This window comes from Cercospora beticola, chromosome 3 (assembly GCF_033473495.1).
Source record: "Cercospora beticola chromosome 3, complete sequence".
Taxonomy (NCBI): Eukaryota; Fungi; Ascomycota; class Dothideomycetes; order Mycosphaerellales; family Mycosphaerellaceae; genus Cercospora; species Cercospora beticola.
This window is the reverse complement of record NC_088937.1, coordinates 900483-915776: the sequence shown is the minus strand read 5'-3', so window position 1 is coordinate 915776 and position 15294 is coordinate 900483. Positions and strand designations below refer to the sequence as shown.

General features: G+C 53.2%; 3 protein-coding genes across 3 annotated transcripts; 1 reads left to right on the top strand and 2 right to left on the bottom strand.

Moving 5' to 3' along the window:
* Positions 1–158: 158 nt before the first annotated feature.
* RHO25_004336 (uncharacterized protein) lies at positions 159–2093 on the bottom strand (the record flags this gene model as incomplete). Its single annotated transcript, XM_023595258.2, has 1 exon — positions 159–2093. The coding sequence occupies one exon, from the start codon at positions 2091–2093 to the stop codon at positions 159–161; it is 1935 nt and encodes a 644-aa protein (XP_023457808.1).
* A 311-nt stretch (positions 2094–2404) lies between these two features.
* Positions 2405–12295, top strand: RHO25_004335 (uncharacterized protein; the record flags this gene model as incomplete). Its single annotated transcript, XM_023595257.2, has 1 exon — positions 2405–12295. One exon carries the CDS (start codon positions 2405–2407, stop codon positions 12293–12295), a length of 9891 nt encoding a protein of 3296 aa, XP_023457809.1.
* Positions 12296–12855: 560 nt separating this feature from the next.
* RHO25_004334 (uncharacterized protein) lies at positions 12856–14265 on the bottom strand (the record flags this gene model as incomplete). The annotated part of the gene is made up of 5 exons (XM_065602547.1): positions 12856–12994; positions 13103–13114; positions 13171–13867; positions 13926–14200; positions 14255–14265. 5 exons carry the CDS (start codon positions 14263–14265, stop codon positions 12856–12858), a joined length of 1134 nt encoding a protein of 377 aa, XP_065458619.1.
* Between the last annotated feature and the right edge of the window lie 1029 nt (positions 14266–15294).

Here is a 15294-nt window from a genome sequence, read left to right as displayed (position 1 = left end):
CAAATCCTTCGAAGGATCCTACTGATGTCAGGGCCAAGGCTCTGCTGCGCCACAGCGGCACAGTTCGAGTGAGCCGAACTCCACCTGGGCGGCTGTTCGAGGCTTGTCATGTAACGATAATGTTTATGGCGAGGTTCAAGACGAGCAGAGAGCTTTGCTCAGCCCCAGCGATCTTCCTCATGTGCCACATCGTAGTCCTCGACCTTGGGTGGATCGTCGTGCTGTGCCTCCGCAGTACCGGAAGGCTCTTCGATCTTCATGTCAGTATCATGCGAGCCGTTGCTTGGAATTGGTCCCGTGTGCCACGACAACTCGACTTGACCATGCAAGGGAAAGTCAGTCTTGCGTGTCGCGTCCATGAAAATTTCACCTTGATAACGCTGCTCGAAAGTGACCAAGGCCGCGTCTTGTTTGTCGTGGTGTCGATTGAGCAACGCATTCTCTGCTGCGTTGAACAGAAACCAGGAGCGCAAGGCTCCTTCGTGTGTGTCGTACGTTCCATTCTTGAAGACAACAAGGACAGTCTTGGGCCGGTTGTCCAGACGTTTGACAGCACCACCCCTGCCGACACCTGACCAACCCCCGCGATACGCGCCTCGGCCGCGGCCACGACCTCTGTAGCCACCTCTCCCGGGTGCGTGATATTGCGGCGTTGACCAGGTCGAGTCGATAGGAACGGCCTCAGGATCAATGCCCAACGTGCGCGCTTCGGCCTCCAGCTTGGCCAGCTGTTCTCTCATTTGAAGCGTCCGCTCAGATACGACTGGTTTGCCTTGTTTCTTGGCAAGCTCGTTGGCGATCTCTAGCTTTTTGGTCTCCAGCTCTTGCAACTTGGCGTCGACTTCTTGCCTATTCTTTCGTGCTTCTTCGATCAGCTTTTGCTTCTCCTCATGCCGCTGCTGAGCTTCCTCCTGCCGCTTCCGAACTTCCTCAATGTCGATCTCAGGAGTTTCATCCTGCATTTCTGTGTCGCCGTCCATTTCATGTGACATGGGCTGAGGCAAGCTCTCAGGTGATTTGAACCAATACACCTTGACGAATCTGTTGGAGAAGACAGCTTTCGGGCTGTTATAGGCAGCGCTTGCGGCTTCGTGGCTGTCGTATCTGACAATGGCCAAGCGCTTGTATGGCATCATGGTCACCTCCTCGATGGTGCCGAATTCTGAGAAGAAGTCGCGCACGCTCTGCTCGTCAAACTGTTCCTTTGGAATTTGCTCAACAACGATCGTTGTGACAGTCGAGTCGTGGGTTGGGCCTTGCAGAGAGAATTCGGCGCGTCGTCCCCGACCCTTGCCTCTCTTAGAAGCTGGGCTCTTCTGCTTCGTGCTAGTGCCATTGTGTGCAGTGAATAGCTCGTTGCCAGTATCGAATCCCCCCGCATTGTGGTCGTCGGGTACGACGTAGGCATCGCTGCCATGATCATACGGGCACTTTGCGCCTCTTGTGCAGAAGCCCTTGGTATCAAAGTCTAGGCAGCGTTCCTGAGCAGGCTGTTGTCCATACACAGACGGTGCAGGCATACCGGGTGGCAGCATGCCCATGGCAGCAGCCATGGCCATGAAAGATGCCATGGGGTTGGTCGGGTCGAACTGCGGCATGCCAGCCGGTGGCACAGGCGGCTGTGGGTAGTTGTTTCGCCCAGCACCTCGTCCTCCGCGTCCCGCGCCAGCACCGCGGCGAGCATGCTTGTTGGGGCGGTCAGTCTGTTGATGCTGTGTCTGGTTCTCATCCCGATCCCAGTCGTGATAGCCTCGCTTTACGCCCGGGTTGAAGACTTGCAGCGGCGGATCGATGCTCGCGCGTCGCGGTGGTTGATGAGTCGGTTTCGATGGTTTCGGCGGAGGGCGAGATGGGTCGTAGGACTTTGTAGCAATGGCGGCGAACAGCTCATGGACAAATGCTTCGGTCTTGTCGTTGAGAAAGTCCTGCAGATTCTCGATGCAGTTTGCCTTCGCGATCGCTTCGGGCTCGTCGGTGGTGACCAAGGCGAGCACATAGTCGGCGAGTACATCGGCGTCGGCGTCGCTGACATGCTCGAGTTTGGCTACGGTCCACGTTTTCAGCAGATCGGTGTCTGCCTCGTTGAAGCGCATCGTGTCGTGGTCATCAGCGCCCCGTCCGGACGACCGTTTGGAGGTTGCGAAAAGTGGACTGTTGTTGGTCGCGAGAGGAGCATCAAGCTTCAAGTTTCGCTGGAGAGCTCCGACGTCGACGCCATTCCCTGTTCACTCATGCACTGCACTTGATCACTTCACTCCTCGCCGATTGCCGTATTCACTGCTCCGCTTCGGGTTGGACCGCTCGCACACGCACTTGCCAGACTGTATGGCCGAATAGAGGGCCACGGGACATGCGAACACCATGAGGCGCCCACTCTACCGCTCGTCGACGACTCCCGCGCGCCATGGCGAACCAGCTGCAGGCGCAACCTCTGTCCGACACGGGTCAGTCCAATTGGGTCTTCCTGGTTGAACTGCTGGTCTCCGCCATCCTCGGCCTTTTCTTCCTCTTCTACTTCAATCGCCTGTTCGCGACCATTGTCTCGTACATCATCCGCGTCTACACATGGCGCTACTACAAGGCCCACATCGACATCTCCTCGCTGCAGATCAGTCTGTTGGGCGGCCGCCTGTTCTTTAAGAACATCCGCTATCATGCCCATAACATTACCCTATACGTCTACGAAGGCCACATCACCTGGAGGTATTGGTTGCGCGTGGTGCAGGACGCGGAGGTGTTTCTGGACGATGCTTCCACTGCCAAAGGCAGACCACGATCTGCAAGCGCGTCCTCCACAGATGGCCAGGCCAAGGACAGCGAGAACGAGAAAGGTCGCGCAAGAAGCAGGAGCATTGGCAAAGAAGAACAGGCGGGCGTCAAGCCCAGAAAGGAGCTTCCATGTCGTATCTCGGTCAAGGTGTCTGGCGTGGAGGCCTTCATCTACAATCGAAGTCCCTTCTATGACAACATTGTCGAGGCTACCGTAGCGAAAGCAAAGCAGGCCACAGCAGAAGGTCAAGAAAAGCAGAACCTTGGCAAGTCTCCAACTTCATCCTCTGGAGAAACCGACGAGAAATCAGGTGAGCAACACGGAGAGACCCCTCAAAGGACATCCACGCTGGCGACCAATTCTAGCACGAAGCCGGTGCAGAAACCAGACTTGCCAGCATTTCTCCGCATCTTTCCAATAAAAGTCGAATGCAAACGGGCTGCTGCTGCTATTGGGAACCAGAATACTACGCATATCGTCGTGGCCAAAGCCGAGAAAGCCGGCGGAGTAGTAGATGCTGGCCGAGCAGGACCTCTGGATCTGTGGAAGCTGTTGTTCAAGTTCAGTGGAGAACAGATCAACGTTTCTTTAAAGCCCAATCGAGATTTCAAGGAGTACCAACTTGATGCCGCGCAGAGAGTCCTTCGCGACAAGCAAGTCGGCGCCTCTTCCGAGCCCGAACCAGTCATAAAGAAGGGCGCGCACAAGGCGCATAGCATATGGGCGAGATTTTGTGCAATGTTCAAACGCAAAGCAAAGTCTAACCAGTCAATACGCGCCCCTTCTCTTAATGATAGCCCTGCATCGGGACAGAACGTGCCTGCTCCGTTAGACCAACTACCTGGCAAAGGACAATGGCATGGGCTGAGGAGATATCTCGATGATCATGGACTGGACGAGCACGAAGAATGGCGGAACGTCGAGTATGCAAAGGCCACGCAACTGGTCGACGTGAACAAAGTGACCATGCGCTTCTACTGGGACATGCCGGGCCCAGTGCCACACGGCTCTTTGGACAGCGATACGCTGTTAGGCTCTATGTACGAGGACGACATAAACGGCAGTCTACCGCCCGAATACGGCATGGATATTGGCGTATGTGGCGGCGTCGTAGTATACGGGCCTTGGGCGGACCAGCAACGCATGAACATCCAGCAAAGCTTTTTCCCAGCTCCTTTTGTGGACAACACGCCGGCCAAGACCCTCCAGCCGGGAGAGCTACGGGTTTCCACTGTCATGAAAATCAAGGTTACGGTAGAGGAAGAAGTGGTACTGCGCATTCCCACCCGCGAAGAGTCGAAAGACTCAAAATGGAAAGGTCGCGCCGACAAGAGCAAGCCCACAGATCCTGCTTCCAACCAAGGCGGCAAATCCGGTCATAAAAACTGGAAAAGACATGCTAGGCGACGCAAAGGCAAACAAGGACCTGCAGCCGTAGATGCTCGGCCCTTCGCTTGGCTGGATATCATCGTGGCGAAGGATTCTGTCGTCAATTATACTATGGATATGTTCCCTCGTGCCAAGGGCTACCGCAACAGTCTCGATGTCGATGTCAAAAGCCTCGAAATGAACAGCAGTGTCAATCATGGCCTGCTGTGGCGCTCTGGGCCTGTCACCGTGGAAGCCGATATCTCGCAACCTATTACGTGGAACACTCTCCGTGACTGGCCATTCACCGTCGTGATCAACAACATGGAACTCTTCATTCTCCGAGATCATTTGTTCCTCATCATCGACCTTGTCAATGACTGGGGCTCTCGAGCTGTCTCGGAATTCTATACTTTCGTCCCATACAATTACCAGCTGGACCTGAAATTCAACAACTTTGTAATGTATCTTAATGTCAATGACGCCAACATCATCAACGACCCAGCCGATTTCGACAAGAACGACTTTCTTACTCTTGAGGGCCAAATGCACGCCGTGTTAGGAATTCCCATGAAGCATTACCGACCTAAAACCAATCGCATTACCTTTGACGTCCTGGCAACTGAGATGAGTATGCGAATGCTCAGTCCACCGAAAAGCACGTTCAGTGTATTCGTGGAGGACAAGACCATGGCTACACTGCCGAGACTTACCCTCAATGGCTCGTATACAGCTAACCAGGAAGCCAAGGTCGGCAACGTTGACGCATTGCGTATGGACTTGGTCGGTACGGGGTTGACTTTGAAGGCATTCGGCTTCTTCGTGCGCCAGCTGGTGAACGTGAAGGAGAACTACTTTGGCGATTACATGCATTTCAAAACGCTCGAGGAGTTCCAAGGTGCCAGCGATGACTTTCAGGAAGCTAATGCGAAGACTGCTAGTTTTCCAAAGCCAACGTCGATCAATGAGCTCGATGTCATCCTCTGCATTGTGGCAGAGCAGGCGACAGTTCTCTTGCCGACTAATCTATACTCGTGCACAGAATCCGTGCGGATCGAGTTGCCTCGAGCAGATCTCGATCTACGTATCGTTAGTTACTATCTCGACATGGGGCTGCAACTGTCACCGATCAGCTTCTTGACCGGATCAACATCATCCGATGAGGACGACGACAATTCGCCCGTTGAGGTCGAATCCAGTACGCAGTTGTGGTGTTCACATGTTGACCTCAATGGCCATCGTGCTTTCGGGTTGCCTCCCAACGAAGACGCATATGTGAGCCAATGGGACATCGACATCGGCAAGCTCACGGGAGAGCTGTCAAGTCAATTCATCCGCGATCTGACGTTAGGAGCTCGCGCGATCATGTTCGCCATCGACGACGCAGAGAATGCACTGCCCGTGGTCTCGCCCGCTGTTGCGCTCGACGCCAGCTTCGTCCAAGTGCGGACCGACACAGTGCGTCTGTCGATGCGCGTTGGCAAAGATGCCTTTGTGCTCGACTTGAATCCAGTCAAGGTCGATGTTTCCGGCTGGGCAAGCAAGACGTTTTCTCAGCGTGTAAATGTCCTAGCGCCACTGATCACTTTTGCCTGTATCGATGCACGCAGTGCCTCAAGACACCGTTCAGGAGCACAACGCAAATCACCTGTCAGAACCTATGCATTCTTGCAGTCTGGCGTTGCCATCGACATTGTGGGAAGAAAGGCGCACTTCGAACTGGAAACCAAGCGACAACAGGCTCATTTCAAGCTGCACGACCAACGGACATCCAGAGTCCCGTTCTTGATTCGGCCAGAAATTAATTCAGCTGTTGATCCAGAGGACGAATTACCCTTTGAGCCACCTGCCTCGCCGTTCCCAATCATGCCTGCCCCTGTCACTCTAGGTAACAACGAGCGTCCGCGTTCAATCAAATCGACTGCCAGTGTTGCTGGAAGGAAATCTCTGTTGTCCAAATCGTCACTGTCTTCGTTATCGGGGTCTGTGGGAAGTGGTCGCACGGCTCGAGCGAGGCGCAAAGAGCGGCAGAGCAGAAATGTTGATTCTTCAGAACACACCAATTTCGGTGGGGCGGTTGAATTCCAACCAAGCAGTCGACCTTCCTCCGACCCTCCGTCTTCCAGAAGATCAAGCGTACCTCCAGGAGAGATTGAGCGTGCAGAACCTGGCGTACCATCTACAAGGATGGCATTCTCGAGCCCATATTCAGAACCATACTTTCCGCTAGATGGAGTTGTCCTGGACGAGACACGCGTGCCCTTGTTCACTGCTTCGGCCGCGACTGAGACCCTGCCCAGTTCTAGCGCTTCCACGAACTCAGCAGCCATTGAAGGGTCACATCCTGACCATGATGCCGAGCACACCAGCGTGCTGATCACAGTAGTTCCAGGTATTCGAGCATACATTGAGCCACATGTAGCCTTGACTGCTGCTAAGCTCGTCGATAAAATCATGCCTCGAAGTCCCGAAGAAATCATGGACTCCTTCCAGATCAGCGTCATGGGAGCTATTCAAAGCCAACAGGCTGCACGCACTAGCAACAAATCTGTTCTGGAAATTCAAGGCGCTCTTGCGGCTGCACACATGCGCGTCGTTCTCACAAGCGAGCAGACCGACGCCATCACTGACCAGCTCGACCTCAACCTTAAATCACTCCAATTAGTAACGCGTATCAGGAGCGTACCCTCACGACAGAACCCAAAGCAAGAGCTATCATTACATACACTTCTCAACAGCCTCAATGTGACGCTTTGTCAGGTGCAAGACGGCATACTCTCGAAACCAGCAGTCTCCTTGAACTTGGACGATGTGCTCCTCTGGCTCGCGCTTGCAGACACGCAGGCCTTTCACGTCTCCCTCCGCGATACTAACGCCACGGTTGTGGGAGCTCAAGCTCAGTACCTTACCTTACTTGCTCTCAAGTTGATACCAATTGTCAAAGACATTGAGCACAGGTTCACAAGCACCATCGAGGCGAACACGAAGCGTCTGCATTACTTGACCTATGTTTCAACCCAGAACAGCGATGAGATGGGGGACCCTCCTTTTATGGCTCGCTTGCTCTTCATTCTCCGGGCGTTTCCTGGTCACTTCCGAAACACAGACAGCTGGAAAATCTTAAGCAGATTTCGGTATATACTACGCAATCTGCCCCAAGAGGAAGTTCAGAAGCTAGACGCAATGAGCAAAGCAACCAAGCTCGACTGTCCCGAAGACGCACACAGAAAGGTGTTAGAGAGCTGGACGCAGTGGCGCAACTGGGATGTTCCCTACGTCAATCAGACTACTGCATTCCAGTCACTGTTCGGTGCGGATGAGAAGAAGAACATTGAACCATACGAGCTGCTACCTGTCACTTTGACATTTCGCTCGGAGCTTTTGAGGGTCGTCATCGAGTGTGATGCGCGAGACAGCGATATTGTGCTTGAGGATGTTTCTCTTGGCCTAGAAAACACGCCGCCAACTCAACCTCAAGGCTTGATGCTCATGGATGAGAACAAGCGAATCAGTACCTTGTTGCAAGCGAACGCGCATGCAATCGCCTTTAATCTCGACTGGGCACTTTTCAATGTTGCAGAAGATGTCTTGGCGTTGAAGGACCAGATCGAGGAAGCCGAGATCAAGTTGAAAGGCCACGGAAAACGAACTGCACAACAGGCACTCGAAGACAGCCTGGCGCGACACGACATGCACGTCGTTGTCTCCACTGACACGGGCGTACTTTCGCTTCGGAGCACGAATGCGCGGCATCTGTCCCGTGTCGATGGCATGAAGTTGTCCATCATCGGCACGACACAAGCCAGCGAGCAGTATGGACAGTGTGCCAGTGTCATTCTCAATGTGGACACGGCGATCACGGAAGTTCACGGGCCATCTTCGCGAATTTGGCAGACGCTCTTGACGACACCCAGTCTGTACATCGACCACCTGCAAGCTGCCAGTGGCATCGACATGCCGCCTACGATCACACTCGCAATGGCTTACGAAGAGCTGCGAATATCTGTTGACGAGCAAGTCCCAGGCATATTGCATGTCGTTGATGCCATCATCGCTGATGAGGTGACAAAAATACAAGGGCTTGTGACTACGGCGCAACAATCACTTATACCACGAATAGAGCTGCCACCGTTGAGCCCCAACTCGCAATTGACTACTCACACGACCGGTACAACAGTCGCTTCTCGCACAACTAATTCGAGCTCGGCACCCAAACTACACGTGGCGTTGCTGGCAGGCAACATGCACCTTGAGGTTTCACTTTTGCAAGCGCTAGGATACCAGCTTGACGGAGTTGCTGCCAGCATTAGAGTCGCGCCGAGTCTGACCAAGGACAAGACTTTTGGCATCAATTTTGACGTTGGACGCATGAATCACGCCTTCGTAAACACTTCTGGAGACGACCGACATGTGCAAGGCCTGCTTGATGTGCCTCCAATCAACGGGCATGTTGGTCTGGAAATAGGCAAATCTGAAACTTCCATATCGGTCTCAACCACAATTGAGAGAGTCGAGGTCGATGCCGGTGCTGTTCAAGGTGTTGTTGGCGTCCTCAACCAAGACGAGGTACAGAGTGTGATATCAGCGATCAAATCAGGCGTCGAGGACATCCAGAATCGTCTGGCGCAAGTATATCCCGAGCGACGCGAGGCGCAAAATCGGCCAGTCAAGGATCAACGCATCAGCTTTGATGCCCGATTCGCGTTGCTCGGCATCAGAGTTTCTACCAAGACACCATCTGCGAAGACTCATGGAAGAGCGACTACAGCGGAGGTGGAATTCGGGATTGGTCCTCTACATGCCACTGCGTCCAACAAGACGGCATCAAAGGACGCGAATCCCTTCATCCCCGAAATTCGAGCTTACATCCAGGACATCGGCGCATCTCTGCAGATCAATGATCGTGGCAAAATTCGGCCTTGTGGCAATATCACATTTGGGTTAAGGGTGCACTTCAACAATACTGTCAAGAACGATGGCACCTTGCATCGGGAATTGAAAGTTCACAGCAATGGCGTTTCGATCAATGCCTTCCCAGAGACAGCCTGCACCATCGTGGACGTGATCAATCATCTGCAGGACCGAATCAGGCACCTTGACTTGTCAAGAGAGGTCGAATACCTTCGGAAAGTGAGGGACCAACGCCGGCAGACCGTGATTCAAAAGATCAGTGGCAAGAAAGACTGGACAGAAGAAGAGGAGATACCTTTCTCGCCCGAGGACTTGCTCTCCATCGCCACCACGATCGAGCTAACTGACATCCAAGCAGCGTGGCTCGTGGACAAGAAGTATGCGCCTAAGCAATCGTCTCGGGTAGAGGACTTGGTCTTCTCCATCTCAAGTATCAATTTCACGTCTCGTGGCGACTACGGAGCTCGACTCGCAATCCACGATATGCAGCTGCAATTGGCCAAAGTGGAAACCAGCAAGCAGCGTCGCGCACTCAATTCTGCGCTGCTTCCCGAGATAGGTTTCAGCGTAGCATATTGGAAGCAGGGCAAGACGTGGAGTATGGCCTTCAAAGCCACTGGAAAGCCACTCGACCTGCGACTAGAATCGAAATTCATGCTTCCTGTTGCTGCTGCTCAAAGATCAATCGATGTCGCAATCGAAAAGTTTAAGCAAAGCACGGCAACATGGCAGAGCACTCCAACTGCTTCGGGCGCGCAGCGTAAGATGCCGTTTGATACGAAGCGCATTCAGTCGGTGCTGGTCGAGGCGGATTTTGCAGGCGCACGCGTATACATGCAAGGTTCAGCCAATCGCAACAACAGCCTGGCTTCCATTGCGGCTGCATCCCAGCAGCATGGAGCAAGACATGGCAGGTACGGACAATTTGCAGCTGAGGGTGCTTTGATGCACACGACCCTCACCGCGCCAGGCATAGCCTTCAAGATGGAGTACAATGCCCGCCATCCCCAGCCAACTGTCAACGGAGAGCTCATGATCGAAGCATCTAGTAATATGTTGGCTCCAAATGTGGTCCCACTCATTCTCGAAGTGTCTGACAGCATCAAGGATGTGATGCAAAGGGACGAGAGGGCAAAGACGAGAGCTGCAGAACTCGCCAGTGCACCATCAAACGTCGAGCGCAAACCATCGCAGAAGGAACAAGATTACGGCGATCTCGTTACCACAACACCCGCCAAGCTATTCGGTCAGACCAAAGTTGACCTGGGCCTCCGCGTTGCGAAGCAAGAATTCGGGTTGAGCTGTCAGCCGATTGCCAAAGTCGATGCGAAAGCATCGCTGGAAGACTTCTACATCACAATGAACACTATTGACTCAGACGAGCATGGTCACTTCTTTGCCATGTCGGCCGTCCTCACAGGATTACAGGCACAGGTCAAGCACATGTACTCGCGCGATCCTACCTTTAGCTATGACATGGAGTCCATTGTGGTGTCTGTCATGAATAACAAGCATCTCAGCGGCACGCCTGGCATCTCGGCCGTTCTGAATATCAACCCGACGAGAATCATGATAAACGGCAAGCAGTTCCAGGACCTTCTTCTTTTCAGAGAGATCTGGATACCTCCTGAGATCAGGAACGCGGGAGCTGCGGCGGGACATCCTGCGTCTGCGTCTGCAGCTCAACCGCATGCCGCTGATCAGTTCGTTGTCCAGAAGTATCACAGCATAGCAACTGCAGCCGCTTTCCCCTGGAACGCGACAGTCAACATCACTAAGCTTGCTGTTGATCTAGACTTGGGCCAAAGCATCGGGAAGACCGCTTTCTCCATCACCAACCTATGGGCGAATCAGCAAAAATCTTCTGACTGGGAGCAGAATCTGTGCATCGGTCTAGATGAAATGGCTGCCAATAGCACCGGTCGTATGAGTGGCCTGATCCAGCTCGAAAAACTTGGCGTGAGAACCTCCATCACATGGCCGGAGCAGAGTGCATCGACAGCCAGGAATACGCCGCTCATACAAGCGTCTGCGGGATTCAGCAACCTACGTGCAAAAGCTGCCTTTGACTACCAAGCATTCGCATTCGGCGACATTGCGAACTTCGACTTTTTGATGTACAATGTCCGCGATTCTGCCGGTGGTTCGGACCGCCTCGTTGCTGTTCTAGACTGTGGCAAGGCCTACATCTTCTGCACATCGACAACCCCTGCTCAAGCTGTTGGGCTTTACCAAGCTTTTGATCGACTCATCCAAGAGAAGCAGGCGGCTTACACGCAAAGTCTGAAGGATATCGAGAAGCACATTCGCAAAGAAAGTACCGTAGTGCCGACACGATTCGGACCAACGATTCCGGATTCCCCTGTGGCAGAAAAGCAGCAGAAGAAGTCGATAATCAGCTTGCACACAGATGTTGTCGTGACCATGGGCGCCATCTGCTTTGGAGTGTACCCGGGTACGTTCTTCGACAGCCAAATGCTCAAATTGGAAGCGAACAACATCCAAGCACGTTTCGCCGTTGGCCTGGAAAGGGAGCAGATCACGAGTGGTCTGGGTATGACCCTTGGTCAGCTACAAGTTGCGCTGTCCTCGACGCGGCGCGTTACCGCAGTCCCGAAGGCATTGGAAATCACCGTGGACGAAGTGATCAACAACGCGCTCAATGCCAGAGGAGGCATCATTCTTCGTGTGCCAAAGGTTATTGCCAGTATGCAAACATGGCAGACACCCCGAGGCAACGATGTCGAATACATCTTCAAGTCTTTATTCGATGGCAAAATTGACGTAGGGTGGAATCTGAGCCGCATCAACTTCATCAAAGGCATGTGGGAGACTCACTCGCGCGCTTTGGCTTCTCGTCTAGGAAAGAGCTTGCCGGAGAGTGCAGTCAAGATCTCTGCTTCGGGTGGCGAGGATTCTGCGTCGGCCAACATCGACAACAAAGAGGCCACTGGTCTTGTCTCGGGGCAGCAGCAGGAGAAGATCACAGCAGAGATCAATTTGCCGCAGTCGAAGTATGATTATCATGCGCTCGAGCCTCCTGTGATTGAGACGCCGCAGTTGAGAGATATGGGCGAAGCGACACCTCCGCTGGAGTGGATTGGTCTGCACAGAGAGAGGTTGCCGAATGTGGTGCATCAAATCATCATTGTGAGTTTGTTGGAGGTGTGCAGAGAGGTGGAGGATGCGTATACGAAGATATTGGGAAGCAGCAATGGCGGAGGGGGCGCGGCTGGAGGGACATGAACAGGACAGTGCGAACAGCCTTCCTCTGTTTTGGTGATTCGTTTAGCGAGGCGTTGTGTGGAACTTTTGTATAGAATCAAGAATTTCAGAACCTCTTACGAAGATGTGAACGGAAGTTGTGAGATATTGTTGGCTGAATGAGTGAGACGTATTGCCTGCTAAGCGCCTCGGATTGAGGCTTCTCAGATTTCGTGATACCCATCATGGCGCCGGCTTCCCACTGCCTTTCACTAGTACCGCGCATCAAGTGGAAAGCGCGAACAAAACTGTGACTGCCGAAACTAATGCATGAATGAAGAGCCATCCCAAAATCAGCGTGAACACTTTGAGACGTGGACCAAGATACCGTGACCAGAGAGATAGAGATGCCTGGCGCTATTGACTGCTCGCTCTATTGCCCTTTTGGGTCCTGTTCTATCATCCCTCGCTTCTAACTCTCCCCTAAAGCTCTCACTCCGCGCTGTTCAACTTAAAGATGCCCGTTTGGAGGTAGATGAACACATTCAGCAGCCCTTTGACCTACTGTCTGTGTGTGATCAGCACCGAATGCGATCCGTCATCTAGCAACCCAAGTAGATCGCGTTGGCGTAGAGTGCATAGGTATCAGCGTTCAGGACTGCTTGGGCGCTGGTGAGTCTCTGGGCGTTCGCGTAGCCGTAGCCAAGGTCGTCCGTTCCTGGAGAATAGACACCAGGTGCACTGTAGAAGTAGTCAGTATCGTGTCTGTATGCTTCATCATTGATTTCCCTATGAAATCTAGCCTGATCGATATCTGGCATCGAACGGCTGGATCGGCAGAGCACTTACTGAGTCTCCTCGCTGAGAAAAATGTCAGTATTAACATCCAATTTCAATGTTGAACACGATTGACTTACTGCAAAACAGTGGTAGCCCTATCCTGTCCATGGCAAGTACCCGAAAGTGCTGGAAGGCCGGAATAGAAAATACCACAGTACGCGATGTAGTTGTATGCGGGGAGAGTGTACGCCAACACGTTGGAAGAGCAATAGCCGTAGACGTCTGTGCAGTAGCTTGTGGTGCGTCCAGAAATGGTCGAGCCGCAGTCGCTTGCTACAGCACGGAGGCGCGCTGCCACGGTGCTACGGACAGAAGTGGAAGTCGTCTTGAAGTACTCCTGGAACTTGCTTGCTGATCCAGAGGTCGCGGCAGTTGCAGCAGCGTTTGCAAGAGACTGGCACGAACTCAGAGCACTGCGGAGTTGGGAGAGCTGGGTGCTTGAGCAAGTGCTCGTGGAGAGCACGGTACGCTTTTCGAGACTCTCGGGGGACGCGATGGCGTAAGCGACTCGCTGTGCTGCTTCGCCGTCGATTTCGAGGTCGACCGTATTGCTGCTGTAGGCAAGAGTATCGTCGGTGAGTACCGTGCTTCCAGCTTCGGCGTAACGCAGGAGACCTGCAGCCTGGACGGTGTAGGTATCAGAAGCTTCGACATCGTAGAGCTCGGCGATCTCGACCTCGCTCTCGATGGTCTGGCCGGGAGCGATGGCAAGGAATGCATCCTCGGAAAGGTCCGTTGTCTTCATGCGCAGGAGAGCGCCCTTGAATTCAGCCTCTGCGAGGAAAGCATTAGTGTTTCCAGCAGGATAACCATGTTGAAAAATTGTACTTACTAGCCGCAGTACCGGAGACTGACAGCTTGTCAACAGGAGTCTCGGCATCGAGGAAGGAGCCCTTGTAGAACAAGTTGTACTCAGTGGCGCCAGTGTTGGTGACCGCCACATTGACCTTGGAGTTGCCAGTAGCCGTCAACTTGACCTCGAGAGGTGTATCTCTCTTGGTGAGGTCGACGGCCGTTGCCGAAGCGAGAGACGCAATGGCAGCATTGATGGACAAGATTGAGAACCTCATTCTGGCGGCGGTGCGTTGATCGGGCAATTGGAAGGACCTGAGAGATGATGAGCTGGAGTACTTGAGAGTCTGCAGTCTCTGACATTCATACTTATAGGCCATCTTGACAATCTGACCGTCGATGTCTGATCGCGCCTTATCTCGTCCATATTGCAGTGTGCTGGTGTATGCAGCCTTTCTTCGCGACCTGTGCTAGATCACAGGTATGTGGATGTCAATGTCTTGATCTCCTTCCACAAGCGGTATTATTTTGCTTCTGGCCTCGTATTCACGCTTCCACTGAAGGACATCCAGACTCTACCCCGCCGTGTTTCTGAACAACAACGGCCGTATCTCTGGATCGTCGCAATCGCGTGTGCCATAAGATGTACCTCGAAGCGGAGGATAGCCTTGTTGAGAAGGTGCGCTTACTGTACGATGTCGACCCTAGTTCTTCCACTGACGATTTGTTTGCAAGGCACAGCACTGGACGGACGTTGGAGACCAAGACGGACCAAGGCGGCTCTGTTCATCTAAGGAAGAGCAAGCGTTGCAGAAGCACTCTAATCCGCTTGGCGAAGTGAGGCAGACGTGCAGAGACGCATCGCGTATGCATAAATCTGCAACAAAGCTCCTTCCCTTCTCGGCAGTCGAAGCTTGATAGGCGAACGTCTCGGGCCTATACCGGGGCTCTATGTGCAACATACTGCTGCGCCAAGAACTCTCGAAGCTACTTCATGCTGTCTTGACGGACTTGGGCCTTCTTTTGAGAACAGCGTGCTCGTTGCGAGGCGGGCCGAAGGGTCTCTGGTTGATCATGCGTTGAGTCGATTACTGAGCGGAGCCAGCGACTAGTCAATATCTTCGGAGTGGACAGTCGCTATCTGCTTTGGAGTCGGTCGGAGCCGAGCCGCCTTGTCTGTAGGACGTAAGTGTTGGAGTAGTGGCTATAATGCTGCGACATGGGATCTACCTGTATCTGCTCGCCAGCATACTGTGCGGGTCGAAGAACGCCTGCTCTCTGCTCTGGAGATGGAGATGAAGCCTCCTTGCTTTCATGAAGTAGTTTCGTAGGTACATATGTGTACAGTCGAGTGGGGATGCCCTGGCGTAGTAACAGACTTGCCTGAAATTCTACGCCGATCCAATGCA